We start from the raw sequence: 14,534 nt of genomic DNA, 5'->3' as shown, positions 1-14,534 counted from the left end.
AATGGAGGTTGTTATATTTTCAAGTTGTGGTTGAAGTCAGGAGTCCGCCTGTTAGAACGGAGGTTGTTACAATTTCAAGTCGAAGTCAGGAGCCCGCCTGTAGAACGGAGGTTTGCCATATTTGAAGTTGAAGAAGTCAGGAGCCCGCCTGGAGAATGGAGGCCGTATTATCTTTTAAAGTCAAGTTGGAGTCAGGAGACCGCCTGTAGAACAAAGGAGTACACATTCAAGTTGAAGTCAGGAGTCCGCCTGCAGAACAGAGGGATACATTTCAAGATCAAGTCAGAAGTCAGTAATGCGGAGGGTTACAACAAAAATACCCCCAGCATGAATCCCAGTTCAGAAATCAGAAAGAAGACTACAAGAACAAGTCGGAGATAGATGAGATTTTGTAATCCCTAGTTTAGTCTAGCTTCTTGTTTTTCTTTAGCACGGTGTAATAAGGAGGTCGAAAAACAGTAGCAACAGCATGCAGTAACAGTAACAACAAAAATGCAGTCCCATGGTAGTCCCAGCTACCAAAACTTTCCGAACTACATTGACCTGATTCCCTTTTAGCCAGGGATATGTAGGAAACCTATGAAGCAAAGGTTCAGTTAAATCTTTTCAAAAAATGCTTCACACGGAGTATTCCAACAGGCAAAAATCGCTCACTTTATCTTTGCACGAAAACTCTTTGTGTTTTCGGACAAAGAGGGGCAGCTGTGAGCACGTGATTTTTGCTTCACGAAAACTGCTCCCAAAGAAATCGAAAAATAAAATAAATTGCCTTTGGGTACAATTTTGAGAACTTTGCGTGACATTTTGGATAATTATTTTTGTCTGTGAATGTTTAGTTTGTTTTAATTAATTAAAAATACAAAAATATATGTTGCATGCACATTTAAGATTTAATTGTGCACTTAAGAATTAATTGAACCATGTTTGGGTTTTAAGAGAAAGCAAATCACAAAATAATGTATTTTTCGCATTTTTAGCATTTCATGTCCAAGTTATGTAATTTTATTCGATTGTGTGTGTTAATTGTTATTAAAAGTTAGTAGTACTTTTGTAAATTAATCTAGTCCTATAAGTTAATTTAGGATTTTTGGAATTTTTAGTTTTATTAGTTTAAGAAAAGAAAGACAAAATAAAAGAGTGTTAAGTCATATTTGGGCCAAATCAATTTAAAGTCCAAATAATTTTTCTTCCCCTTTGAAATTGAAATCCGGATACCCAGCCCATATCCCATCCCCAACCCGGTCTGCCCCAAAGCCCAAACAACCACCCCCTTTCTTCATTTCATTTCCAAACCCCTAACAAAAAACCCTAAACCACCTGCCCCATCTTCTTCCCCTTCTCCAAACGACCCCTCCAGCTCCCACGTCCATGGCTGCCCTCCTCCTCTCATCAAGCAAACGACCACCCATCGCTGCCTCTCCGTCAACCAGCCTCCCGCGCAGCAGCAAGTCCGGCAACAAACCAACAGCTTTCCACCTCTGGCCCTTCCAAAAACCAACGAAGAACAACCAGCTTCACGCCAGCTTTACTACCAATGCCCACTGCCACACGACCACCTCCCGTCAACAACCCACAGCCCAACGACCCTCCAGTCGCTAGCTCCAACCTTCTCCATCGACGTCCAACGCCACCTGAAACAGCCCGCCTCACCTTCTCCATAGCCACCCTCCAGTCGCGAGCTCTAGCCTTCTCTATCGACGTCCAACGCCACCTAAAATAGTTCGCCACTCCAGCTCCACAATCGTCAACCAACAACCATGAAACTCTGGCTCAAACCTTTAAAACCCTCCATTAAAAAATGACTCATTTTCAGTCTGTGAGTTCGAGTTTCCAACGGGGTCTTGGTTCCAGATTTGCTCGAGTTTCTTGGAACATTAGCTTGAAGCTTTTGTTCGTTATTTGCCTTTTCTGTACAGCTCTGCTCAAAGAGTTTTCTGTATTCAATCACTTGGGAAATCCATTTTTGGCAACAAGGAAGGTCCATTTCCTTTTTCTTTTCATCTTGTCTTTTGGTTAAACTGATATCAATGAGTTGCGTGTTTCCATGATCGTACGTAGTGAGTAGCAGTACAAGTTCATGAATCTGTCGTTCTTCTTGCTTGTTTTAATTATCTTGCCTTGTTCTAGTTTCTATCTTTTCTTAGTTATGTTATGTTGTTTCTTTTCTTGTCGTTGTTCATCATTTCTTGCATATGAAGTCAGTTTGTTTTCATTCAGTATGTTGACAGTATTCATTTGTTCTTGTTTAGGTTTAATCTAGAAGTGTGTTAGTTTAATCACTGAATCTTTATTTTTGATGAATCTTAATGTTGTTCTGATATGAATCTGACCATGATGAATTGATTCCTAAGTGTTGTCAATTGGGAGTTAGTCTCATATGATTAGTCAATTGTTAGGATTTCTCAATTAAGATTGGTTATAGCTGCTATAGTTTGGTTAATTGATTAAGAGGATTGAATATAGCTGATGGAGTAGAATGGTAATTTCAGTAGTTTCAGGGGTATTTTGGGATTTAAAGTTTTAAAAATGATTAATTTGAGTGCTCTATCCACTAAGCACTAATAATATTAAAATAAGGCATTGTTTAATACATAGCGGGGGACAAGACATTTGCTAGTGGGGGACAAGACATTTGCTAGTGGGGAACAAGGCATTTGCTAGTGGGGAACAAGGTATGCAAGAGTGGGGAACAAGGCATGCAAGTGTGGGGAACAAAACATAATGGTATGAAAAGCTTAAAAGGGATTGATTAAAATATGTTGCCCATACCTGTTTTTGGGTTATAAATAGGGTCATTTCAAGACAGAAAAGGGTGGTTGGAGAAAGAAAATCGGTTATCTTTCATTTTTTAGAGAATCTAGGATGGATTTTTAACATTTAAAAGTTCAGTAATTTGAGAGTAAAAACAGGCTGGTTTTTTAATCCAAAAGGTTCAGTGTTTGGAGAGCTAAGAAGCTGAAAAGTGGGTCTTTTCTTTTACTGCTGAATATCAGAACTAGTACTGTTGCTGTTTTCATTGGGTGTTGCTGGAACTCTGCTGGTTCCTTCCTTTTTAATCTTTCACTGGGTTGTTCTGTCACTGCGTTGCTGTGTTATTACTGTTGCTGACTGCTCATTCATCTTCTTGTATTTCCGTTATCCAGGTACATGTTCTACAACTCTCAAATTTAAAGGAAAGGAAGTAAAGAGTTGTTGGAATGGATTTCTGAAAATAACTGTTTCTTTGTGTTTAATTTGATATATAAGCAGTAGTTCATCTGATATTTCATAGTATGTATTGGAATGACTTTGAAATGCATAAACTGGACTGATTTAATCTATTTCTACAAACATGGAATATCAATTGTAATTAATCTTAGTTGGTGATTACTAGTTATGAAATATACTGTATTTAATTCTTTTGTTCAGTAGTCGTGAAACAGTTTCAAATAGTTTATGTCACAAAACAGGTTCAAATAGTTTATGGAAATCAGCATGTTGGTTTAATAGGTATAATTCTGAAATTGCGAGTTCACTTGAGTAAATAACATCATTTTAAATAGCAACATAAATAATGTTAGTAACTAATGTTAGTTCTCAAATGTTAGTGATTAATGTTAGCTTGATGACAGTTTTTTTAAGCATTGATGCATTTTTCAATAAATCGTAAAAAGAGCTCAAAAATTGGCTTTGTATTCCACATAGTTAATTCCAATAGTCCAATTCATATAATAAAGCTAGGTTGAACTGAATCGAAATGGTAGTTGGTTTGTTAATATTTACAACGGCAGGCGGCGAATCTTAAGTTAGGTAGCGGGTTCAAACTAAAGGGTGTTTCTTTTTGTTTGGACCCGAACTTGAACTTGAAGCCCGAACTTTTAATACTAATTGATTAGGATTTTCTTTATTTTTAGAGACAAATAAATAGAAAATTAGTCGCTTTAGGATATCCTTGAATAAAAATGAGATGCACCTCGCCGAATAAAAAATACAAAATTACGGGGCCCTCAATAAATATTTGTTTCAAAATACTTAGATTTAGGGACGGGCCGTTCAGCGAATTTCATGGCCTTCCCCAAAAGATAATAACGCGCAAGTAACTTCCGGCGCGCGTTAAAAATTTACTCTCTTAAACTCGGGTGCACATTTATGTGACCCAAATCCAAATCTCAACGAAGTCGAAATGTGTCGCTAATCACGGGTACATTGATTGTGACGTGGTTCGAGATGCATTTCCACGACGTTGCAAATTCCTTTAAAAAAAATAATGAATGAGACGAGCCTCGACAAACAAAAATACACAAGTTGCGGGGCCCTCTATACGTGTTGGTAAAATTACTTAGACTTCGGGATGAGCCGTTTAGAAAAATTTCACGGCCCTACCCAAAAAAATAATGATACGCTAGTCGCTTTAGGCGCACCTTTAATAATTTACTTTCTTAAACTCGGGTGCACATTTATGTGACCCAAATCTAAATCTCAACAGAGTTGAAATGTGTCAATAACCACGGGTGCATTGATGTGACGTGGTTTGAGGTGAATTTTTACGACGTTGCAATTCTCGTTAAAAATAATAATAATAAAAGCGTTAAACAGTTAAAATTTGCACATAGGTTCAACATGTATTAAAACCAGATAAATAAGCCGAATATGACAGTTGAGCGGCCGTGCTAGAACCACGGAACTCGAGAATGCCTAACACCTTCTCCCGGGTTAACAGAATTCCTTACTCGGATTTCTGGTTCGCGGACTATAATACAGAGTCAATCTTTTCCTCGATTCGGGATTCAACCGGTGACTTGGGACACCATAAATCTCCCAAGTGGCGACTCTGAATCTTTAAATAAAATCCTGTTTCGATTGTCCTTTAATTGGAAAAACTCCATTTTACGCCCCTTTGCGGGGTGTAGGTGAAAAATGAGGTGTGACAATACAGTCTCAAACTATGAATGTCTCAAAGTTTTGAATTTTGGCGCCCGCGGGGCGTCGTTCGTCCTCACCGCGGGCTTTGATGCAAGGCCCCTTTCCAGCTGTTCCAATTCGTACATGATTTGCTTCACAAATATCATCACCGCCGAGAAGAAAGTAGTGTGGTTCATGTTTTCACACACCCGACATTTCCTGGTAATAGCATGAGCAATAGTCAAAATCTTGTCCCTGGTTCGGTCTTTCTCTAGGAGTAGGCGTTCTATCTGATCCCCTCTAGCCTTCAAAACCCGAGAATCATGCAGATGTTGTTTCTGTAACTGCTGTATTTCATCTTCCATCAAGGCCATTAGATCATAGCAGTGTTCACTTTCGGTTTCAAAAGCCTTGGCTTGTTTAGCCGCCTCGCTTTCTAGGGTGGTCACCTTCCTTTTTAGCCTAACAATGGTCTTTTCATAATCTTTCCTCGCCTGCTGTAAGTACTGTGTGCGCTCTTTTGTTCTTTTTGCCCATTGTACCTGGAGTTGTGCTATGATACCCTCAGATTTCTTCAGATCATTCCGGCACTCACTGATTTCTTTTTTCAACCCTTTTATTAACCGCTCATCCGATCGACTCCTTTGTTGGTTGTAAGCATCTATCCTTATTTGTCGGATTTGGGCTTTCAGCGCCTCATTTTCTTGGGCCAATTTGTTCTTTTCTCCTTGATCAATGTCAACTTGCAGACTATTTTCAAATTCCAGGTCTCTAATCTGTTGCCTCAGCTTGCCTATTTCTGCCCTGTAACTCTCTTCTTTAGCCAACCGATCCCACTGTTCTTGCGACGCCTGGACGAACTCCTGGAGATGGGGTCTTTTGGCCGGTCTCCCAAACTCGATTTCTCTCCTAAACCAAGCACGGTATCCCGGCGAAACTTCACCTTTGGATCGATCACGTACACATGTATTGGCTGTTAAGTATTGACATTCGCTCTAAATTTGACGGACTGCCGCTTCATGAAATTGTCCGTTGGGCCCGATCTCAACTACTTGGCCGCTAAGATCTTCATCTTTCGGAACTATTTGGCATCTCCCCAACTGCCTCAAAACTCGATATGGGGCATAGGGCTGGATACTCCTGAGCCCCATCAAAAGGAAATGGGGTCCGGTGGCTGGCATATATACGATTTCATCCACAGGTAGCCATCCAAATGTCCACTCTATTTGACTCACAATGACAGAACGGAGGCGCGCTGTCCACTTTGTGACCCCTTCTGGTAAGCTGATTCCGTCAACCCTCGTAGGAAATTCCTCTATGCACGTTTTCTCCGTCGACCCATAACTCATAAATTGAGGACGACGACATAGGTGTTCGATCATCCACATCTGCAGCAACGCGTTGCACCCCTCAAAAAAGTCTCCTCCGGCTTTGCAGCTGTAAGAGCGCGGAAGATTTCAGCTACTATCATGGGTGCGAGGGTACTGTTGGCTTGAGTAAGTAAAGTGCTGACAACTCCAGATACTCGTGTGTCAATGTTCCCGTCTTTTCTAGGAAACACCAGGAGTCCCAAAAAGGCTATCATGAATGCAAAACACCTATGTTCTTCCCACTTAAGGCGATTTCCTTTGCTACAAATTTTGTTTTACGGCTTGTTGAACCCCCCTATGTGGCCATATATGTTGTATATAAACCGCAAAGTACAAAAACCCGCTGCCAAGTCTGGATTGTGAACCCCCCTGCTTATTTTCAAAGAGTCTAAGAACTTGTGTACGGCTACGGCCCTTGGAGCAATCAGGTACTGGTGTCTCAGAGGAACCTTGGGACCCCCGATGTATCCGGCTATTTCTTCCAATATTGGGGTAAGTTCAAAATTCGAGAAGCGAAATACGTTGTGAGTCGGGTCCCAGAATGCGACCAAAGCCTTTATGATATCCCCCCTAGGATTAATCTTCAGCAACCTAGTGAGGCCTCCCAGGTATAGATTGACTGTGTCATGCCCTGATTCGCCCAAGTCATCCCACCACATCTACAACTCCAAAAGGATCTTGTTCACAATTGTTACGTGCAAATTTTGACTTGTTCTCATTCTGCACATTTATTAAGGTGATTAAGAAATAAATTTATTTGACTCAACAGATTGACTATTTTTTTTTTAATTTTTCACAGATTAAAAGGAAAATTCGGTTCCGAACACGGCTTTTCAGCACTTCGGGAATGAAAATTTTAAAGCTGGGTGAGTCAACCGGTCAAAATTCCAAATATGACTAAAAGTGGCCGTTTATGCAATGTCAGCCTTCCGACGTCCCTTTCGGGAACATTCGGCTATTTTTGCCAAAAACAGAATTACTCGATTTATTATTGACTCTTTTTTTTTCTTTTTTCTTCAAATTGAATTAAAAAACCCGGTTGAAAACACAGCCTTTCAGCGCTTCTGGGAGGAAGATTTTAAGGCTGTGCCTGCAAACCATTTAAAAATGACTCAGGGTGGTTGTTCTTGCGAAAACAGCCTTCCGGTGCCCTTTTGGGGACATTCGGCTTATTTTATGCAAGAATGGCGTCACCCGACTTACTTATGACAAAAGTTTTGACCTTTTTGTGAAAGGTAGGTTGGACCCGATGAGGTTGCCTACGTATCTCGCACCAGGTGAGAATCAAACCGGCGTAGTTCGGGCTGCCAAAACAAACATCTTTTGAAAACCAGACTCTTTTCATTGGCAAAGAAAACTATATATTTTTTTTCCTTTTTTTTCCTTTTCTCAAAAATTCAGCAGAGTTTCGACACTATTTGGGCATTGGTTTTTTCAAAACAGGTGATTAACTCTCTTTAACCCTCATACCGCTATTTCTCTTTCCTCAAAATATTCAGAAGTCGGTCAACATGCAAGTCCGAAGCAAATAAATGCACAAGTAGCAAGTAAGATGCATCAGGATGGTCTTTTTCATTTTTGGTACACCTGCCCTAGACAGACTCAACCCCTGTGTTGAGCCTCCAAAGTCAAATGCACGTGATGCAAACAAACGTTCCTACTAGGGATCCGACATGAGGCTGCGTTATTCTAGGTTCATAACCTGGGTATTTGTTCTAGACTGTGTACCCAAGCGGACAACTCGAGTCGAGGAGGGGGCTATGTACCAGGAACCAAAAGGCCATCCAGCTTAGTAACTTGTCCGAGCCTCTTTTTTACTTCAAGGTATGACATTAACAGAATAGAGAGTCTCAACCAGTGAGCACATCCCCGAAGATGAGAAGAGAAGGGTTTCATAGCAGTTTATATACAGTTCAGATAATATCAAAGCGGTAAAAGAAACATTTAGCACATTAGGCCCAAACATGTGAATAAAATCATATAATAAATAAATCCAAATACAATAATTATTCTAAGCTCGAATTCTGAACCCTGAACCAGAAATTCTGGGTTCGGTCCCCAGCAGAGTCGCCAGAGCTGTCACACCTCCTTTTTACTTGCGCCCGCATGGGCGTATGGGAGTTTTTCCACTTAAAGGACAATCGAAACGGGATTTATTATTATTTATTCAGAGTCTCCACTTGGGAGATTAATGGTGTCCCAAGTCACCGGTTGAATCCCGAACCGAGGAAAATATGACTATGTTAACAATCCGCGAACCAGAAATCCGAGTAAGGAATTCTGTTAACCCGGGAGAAGGTGTTAGGCATTCCCGAGTTGCGTGGTTCTAGCACGGTCACTCAAATGTCATATTCGGATTATTTATCTGATTTTAATACATGTTGAACCTATGTGCAAATTTTAACTTTAACCGCTTTTATCTATTTTTTAAGGAAAATTGCAACGTCATTAAAGCAAGTCTTGAACCACGTCACATAAATGCACCCGTGGTTTTTGACATATTTTAACATCGTTAAGATTTGGATTTGGGTCACATAAATGCGAACCCGAGTTTAGGAAGGTAACATTATTAAAATACGCGCCTACAGAGACTAGTGCGTTATTACTTTGAAAAAAAACCGTGAAACTCGTTAAACGGCTCGTCCCGAAATCTAGGTATTTTTATATATACATTTAATGAGGGCCCCGTAGTTTATTTGTTTGTTTAGCGAGGCTCATCCCATTTTTTATTATTCAAAAGGCAAGCCTAAAAGCTATGGTGATTTTCCTATTCTTACTTGTCTCTAATAATCAAATAAAACCTAACTAATTATTATCTTTTAAGAAATACTACATCTAGATCTGCAAACTCCAAACAGTCTACGTGAAGGAATCATAATCCAGGCCCAGCATAAACTGGACCAATCGCAGACATGGGTCCAGGCCCCAAACAGATATGCATGTCAGACCCAGGCCTGGGCCATTTATTGCGGCCCTGAAGCTTACACTTTATGCAAAGGGGTTGTCGAGCCCCAGTCGTTAAATTAAATAACGCTTCAGTTCAATGTGCACAAGTGTTCACTGAAATTTTTAGACCCTCCAATTTAATGAACTAGCTCAACGAGATGAACAATTATTCTGATTTTTTACCCCAACCCTTATGCTAATCAAAATTACCAACTCGAGTTCACGTATCTATCAGATTTAAAGCCGTTGTTCATGCTAGAAATTAACACAGACAATCATAAAAAAAAATTTAACTTATTGAGGTGATTAGATATTATACCATGTTATTCGTACAATTAGTCATGTCTAAATTTATACCCGTTTGTGCTCCCAGCACCCTAAATATGGAAGCTATATCAATTAGCTATTACGATCCAGATTCACCTTCACATTAACGTCATATTTAACTAAATTAACTACAGCAAATCTGAGTAGCTCATACAGTCCAGTATAGATTCATGGTCATATAATCAATAATCCACAATCTCCCTAGTTTAATTACAAGACAAGTTTCAGAAATTACTACTGCGTATTGGAAATCTATAACTACAAGCTATACTAATAGTGAAATGCAGAAGCAAATTCATATGGTGGCAGTGCCTCGTCATTTGATTCCATAATCGTTCAGATACATCGAATGAAACTTCAAGGCATTAGAGACAACAAGGTACCTGGAAATATAATCGAGTAGAAGAAGGAGTTAGCAACATAATAGCAAACAGCAGCAACCAGGAATTCAAACAGCAACCCTCACGGTTCAAGACCAATTTTTACCCAGAATCAACTCGATCACAACCCAGAACACGTTGCAAAATCAATAGCAACAGCAAATATCAACGAACAGACTCAATAGAGTTTCAATTAAACCAAAACTCAATCAGTAGGCTACTGAACCACTGCAGTAATGAGAATCACTGTCCAGAATTCAACTTACACCTAGGAATGCAATGAATCCCTATATTTTTCTGGTTTTATGTCCTTAAACTCACCAGAACTCTAAAAAAACTGAATGTCTTAGCTTTTAAAATGTTGTCTGAGACTGCCTCTTCAAAGAACTCTCAAAAACTCCCTCTTTTCATATTGCTTTTCTCTTCTAAGGTTTGCCCAAAAGAAAAACCAAGACCATACTGAAGGAGCTCTCCCCTAATTCTGTCCAGACCCCTATTTATATCCAACACTGACCTTGCTCCCCTCTCAAAAGCATTCAAGCAGAATTCTTAAACTAATTCTGCCCATCATCTTCTTTTAATTCCACTAGAGTATGTCTTTTTCCCATTATCCCTTGTCCTTTCCTTATTTAAATTCAAATAGGTATGGACACCTATTTCTTAATCCATTTCCTGTAAACCTTCCCCTACTATTATGTTTTGTTCCCTATTAGCACTTAAACAATTCATTAGTTTAATGGTACTTTAGTACCTTACTGTCAGACTATTCAACTTAAACCAATTTCAAACCTTTTAAATCCCAAAATACCCTCCTAGAGTCCCTGAAATTACCGTCCTACCCAATCCCTTTTATCTCATCAGCTATAACCAATCTCTTTAATCAGATAACTAAACTGATTCCTAATTATCACCCAACTACAACAACTATAACCAATTTAATTCAATTCACCTAGTAGTTCGAACTTAGAACTCAGATTAGATCAAATAGCAGACTGATGCAAAGCTGCTAAGATGCACATGTATATGGGAATAACTGACTGCATTCACAATTCTAAATCAAACTTAGGCAAAATGAACGATCACTGTAAACGCACTGAATCGACAAACAAACTGAACTCATATGCAAAATGATGGACAACAAAGACAAGGGAACCAAACATCACATAAAATGAAGCAATTCGAACCAATAATAACAGCACACTCATAGTTCTAAATTAGCCTTAAACACAAAATGTAGGGGCCCTGAGGATATATTGAATGGAACCCTGAGGCTGAGAACAAAACAAACGACACCAAACAACTTGATGAGAACTACTAAACTATATACATGAATAGGTCAATCGACCAAGATGAGAAAAACTGGACCAGAAAAAAGGTCTGGAGGAGGAGGAGGATTAATTGACCTAAATGACGAACTAATCAGTCAGAAATAAAATAAAAAAAGAAAAAGAAAAAGGCAAACAAAAAGAAATACCTCGAAACTTCAGACCAAACCTAATCCGTTTCAGTCTGAACTTTGTCTTGAAACTTTTGAAGCCCAAACAGACCTTAATCGAGTGTTATCGACTGAGAACACTCGACTAAAGTCGGTTAAGACCTCAAACCTTTAACCTCGTACACAGTCTGAAGTTGGTTCCTCTAGGGTTTGCCTTCGATTTGAAATTCGAAAGGCTCTAACAAGATTTGGACAGAACCTGGGTGGGATTTGGGACGGGGGTAGCTAGGTGGTTCAGTGGTGTAATTTTGGGACTGATTAGGTAGGTTTGAGGTTTGAGGTCTTGCCTTCGATCTGAGATTCGAAGCAGTCGGCCACAATTCGAAGGTGATGGTTAGAGGGGTTAGGTTGGGGAGGTCGAGGGGAAGTTGTGGTGTAATTTTGGGGCTGTTTGGACGGATTTGGGTTTGGTTCGATTCTTCGATCTAAGATTCAAATCGTTGGGTACTGATTCGAGGAAAGCTGATAAGGGATTTGGAAAGAGGACGTCGTGGGGAGGCTATGGTGCTGTTTGGACCACCGGAATCACCGTGAGGCGATTTTCGGTGGGCGAAGAGCGGTGGTTGAAGGCGGCGGGTGTTGGGGCCTGTCTCTAGGTTAGAGACGAAAGCGAAGGGGGGGGGTATGTCTTAGAGGGCGGGGTATGGTTTAGGAATATATAGTGGGGTGGGGATTTGATCTTGGCCGTTGGATCATTCACGATCAACGACCTTGATCACTTCACTAAGGAGGAACGGTGTCGTTTGGAGTAGTACTAGGGCGGTCCGAGTATTGGAACGGGTATGGGGAATGGGTCAACACGGGTTATGGGAGGGGTGATCTGGACCGTTGGATTGGATGATTGAACGGTCGAGATTGATTGGCGATGAAACGACGTCGTTTGGTATGGTCTCTTGGACCGGCCGGTTGGGCCTGGACATGAGGTGTGACATTGTGCCTGAACGTTTCCTTTTTTAAAACTGGCCCAGTCCGATTTTTACCCTTCTTCTCTTGTTTTTTTTTCCTTTTATCTTCTTTTTAATTCCTAATTACCAAAAATTCCAAAATAAATTGTAAAGCCAAAATTAACTTAGAAAAATACTAATTAAATTTGATATTAAACGCCAAAAAATGCAAAGTACATATTTTTGTGATTTTCATTCTCGCAAATCCAAATATTGTTTAATTAACTCCTAATTGTAAAATTAAATCCTAAATGCACATGCAACACATATTTTTGTATTTTTCTTAATTAAAGTAGAAATAAACATGCACAGACAAAATACAAATAAATCACAAACAACACAAAACCATTTTATTTTGAATTTTTGGGAGTAGTTCTTGTAGGGCAAAAATCACGTGCTCACAAACACCAGCTCAGTTCAGTCATCAGTCAGGTGGTGGGTCTTCCTTCAAACGTACTCAGAGTAATGGAAATCAGTCTTGCAGAATCAGAATTTTAGGACATCATCCTCACATAGCCAGAATCATGTTGAGCAACATTCACACCAGCAAAGTCTTTGTGGAACATGTAAGCGGCAACATTTAGGTCAGTGTAAGCTCGGGTTTCATGGTTGCTACCATTGTGGAGACATTGGTCATATAAAGGCCAACTGCCCAAAGTTGCGACGTAATCTCAGTGGTGGACCAACTCGTCCTTCTAGTTCCTTAGCTACTGCAGTTGCACCACCTCAGGCTTGTGGTTCTCATAATCAGATCGGGCGTGGAGCAGGCAGAGGTGCAGACCGAGTTACTCAGGGAGGGGGACAACCCCGTTTGTTTGCTACACTTGATCGTCAGAGTGCAGAGGCATCTGCAGAAGTTATTACAGGTATACTTTTAGTCTGCTCACATAATGCTTATGCCATAATGGATCCAGGTTCAACACTTTCATATGTGACTCCATACTTTGCAATTAACCTCGGACTAGAACCTGAACAACTTAGTGAGTCATTCCTAGTATCTACTCCAATTGGCGAGTCAGTGAAAGTCACCAGAGTCTATAGAGGTTGTATAGTTTCAGTCCAAGGTCGCAACACCAAGGCCGATCTCATAGAATTAGAAATGGTGGATTTCGATGTGATCATGGGTATGGATTGGTTGTCTTCCTGCTATGCCATGTTAGATTGTCATGCCAAGATAATCAGGTTCCAATTTCCAAATGAATAAGTCTTAGAGTGGAAGGGTATTTCAGCATCACTTATAGGTAAGTTTATTTCTTACCTTAAGGCACAACGAATGATCGGTAAGGGATGTCTCGCCTATTTGGCCCACATTATTAATCCAGAATCAGAACCACCAGCTCTTCAGTCAGTGCCAGTTGTTAGAGAATTTTTAGAAGTTTTCCCAGATGACCTTCCCGGACTTTCTCCCGAAAGAATCATAGACTTCGGCATCGATCTCATGCCAAGCACTCAGCCCATATCTATACCTCCTTATAGGATGGCTCCAGCAGAACTTAATGAGTTGAGAGAACAATTGAAAGACCTTCTTGACAAGGGTTTCATCAGACCGAGTGTTTCACCGTGGGGTGCCCCGGTCCTGTTTGTAAAGAAGAAAGATGGGTCTCTCAGAATGTATGTCGACTATCGGCAGTTGAATAAAGTTACCATTAAAAACAAGTATCCACTGCCAAGAATTGATGATTTATTTGATCAACTTCAGGGTGCAAATTACTTTTCAAAAATAGACTTGAGGTTGGGGTACCATCAGTTGAGAATCAGGGAAAAAGATATATCTAAAACAGCCTTTAGAACTCGCTACGGGCACTATGAATTTCTAGTGATGTCCTTCGGGTTGACAAATGCCCCAGCTGCATTCATGGACCTCATGAACAGAGTTTTCAAGCCATTCCTAGATACCTTTATTATTGTGTTTATAGACGATATTTTGGTGTACTCTAAGAGCAAGGAAGATCATGCAGAACACCTCAGAATAGCCTTGCAGACCTTGAAGGAGAATGAGCTTTATGCCAAGTTTTCAAAATGTGAGTTCTGGTTGCAGTCAGTGGCATTCTTAGGCCATGTGGTATCTAGTGAAGGAATAAAAGTAGACCCTCATAAGACAGAAGCAATCAAGAACTGGCCTAGGCCGACAACGCCAACCGAAATCAGGAGTTTCTTGGGGTTAGCTGGCTACTATAGAAGGTTTATAGAG

At 40.2% G+C, this 14,534-nt stretch overlaps 1 protein-coding gene across 1 annotated transcript; it reads left to right on the top strand.

Annotated features, from left to right (window-relative positions):
- Positions 1–1,798: 1,798 nt before the first annotated feature.
- Positions 1,799–13,547, top strand: LOC138880744 (uncharacterized). The gene is made up of 2 exons (XM_070160916.1): positions 1,799–1,978; positions 12,828–13,547. Exons 1-2 carry the CDS (start codon positions 1,799–1,801, stop codon positions 13,545–13,547), a joined length of 900 nt encoding a protein of 299 aa, XP_070017017.1.
- The last annotated feature ends 987 nt before the right edge of the window (positions 13,548–14,534 follow it).

The sequence above is a fragment of the Nicotiana sylvestris genome, chromosome 11 (assembly GCF_000393655.2).
Source record: "Nicotiana sylvestris chromosome 11, ASM39365v2, whole genome shotgun sequence".
Classification (NCBI taxonomy): domain Eukaryota; kingdom Viridiplantae; phylum Streptophyta; class Magnoliopsida; order Solanales; family Solanaceae; genus Nicotiana; species Nicotiana sylvestris.
This window is presented reverse-complemented; position numbering and strand designations above follow the sequence as displayed.

Bases quoted from the DNA above. Each gene is read 5' to 3' on its own strand.
- LOC138880744 (XM_070160916.1), top strand. From the start codon at position 1,799: ATGACTCATTTTCAGTCTGTGAGTTCGAGTTTCCAACGGGGTCTTGGT. The intron at 1,979-12,827 runs GTCCATTTCCTT...TCAGTCTTGCAG, and splicing joins CATTTTTGGCAACAAGGAAG to AATCAGAATTTTAGGACATC.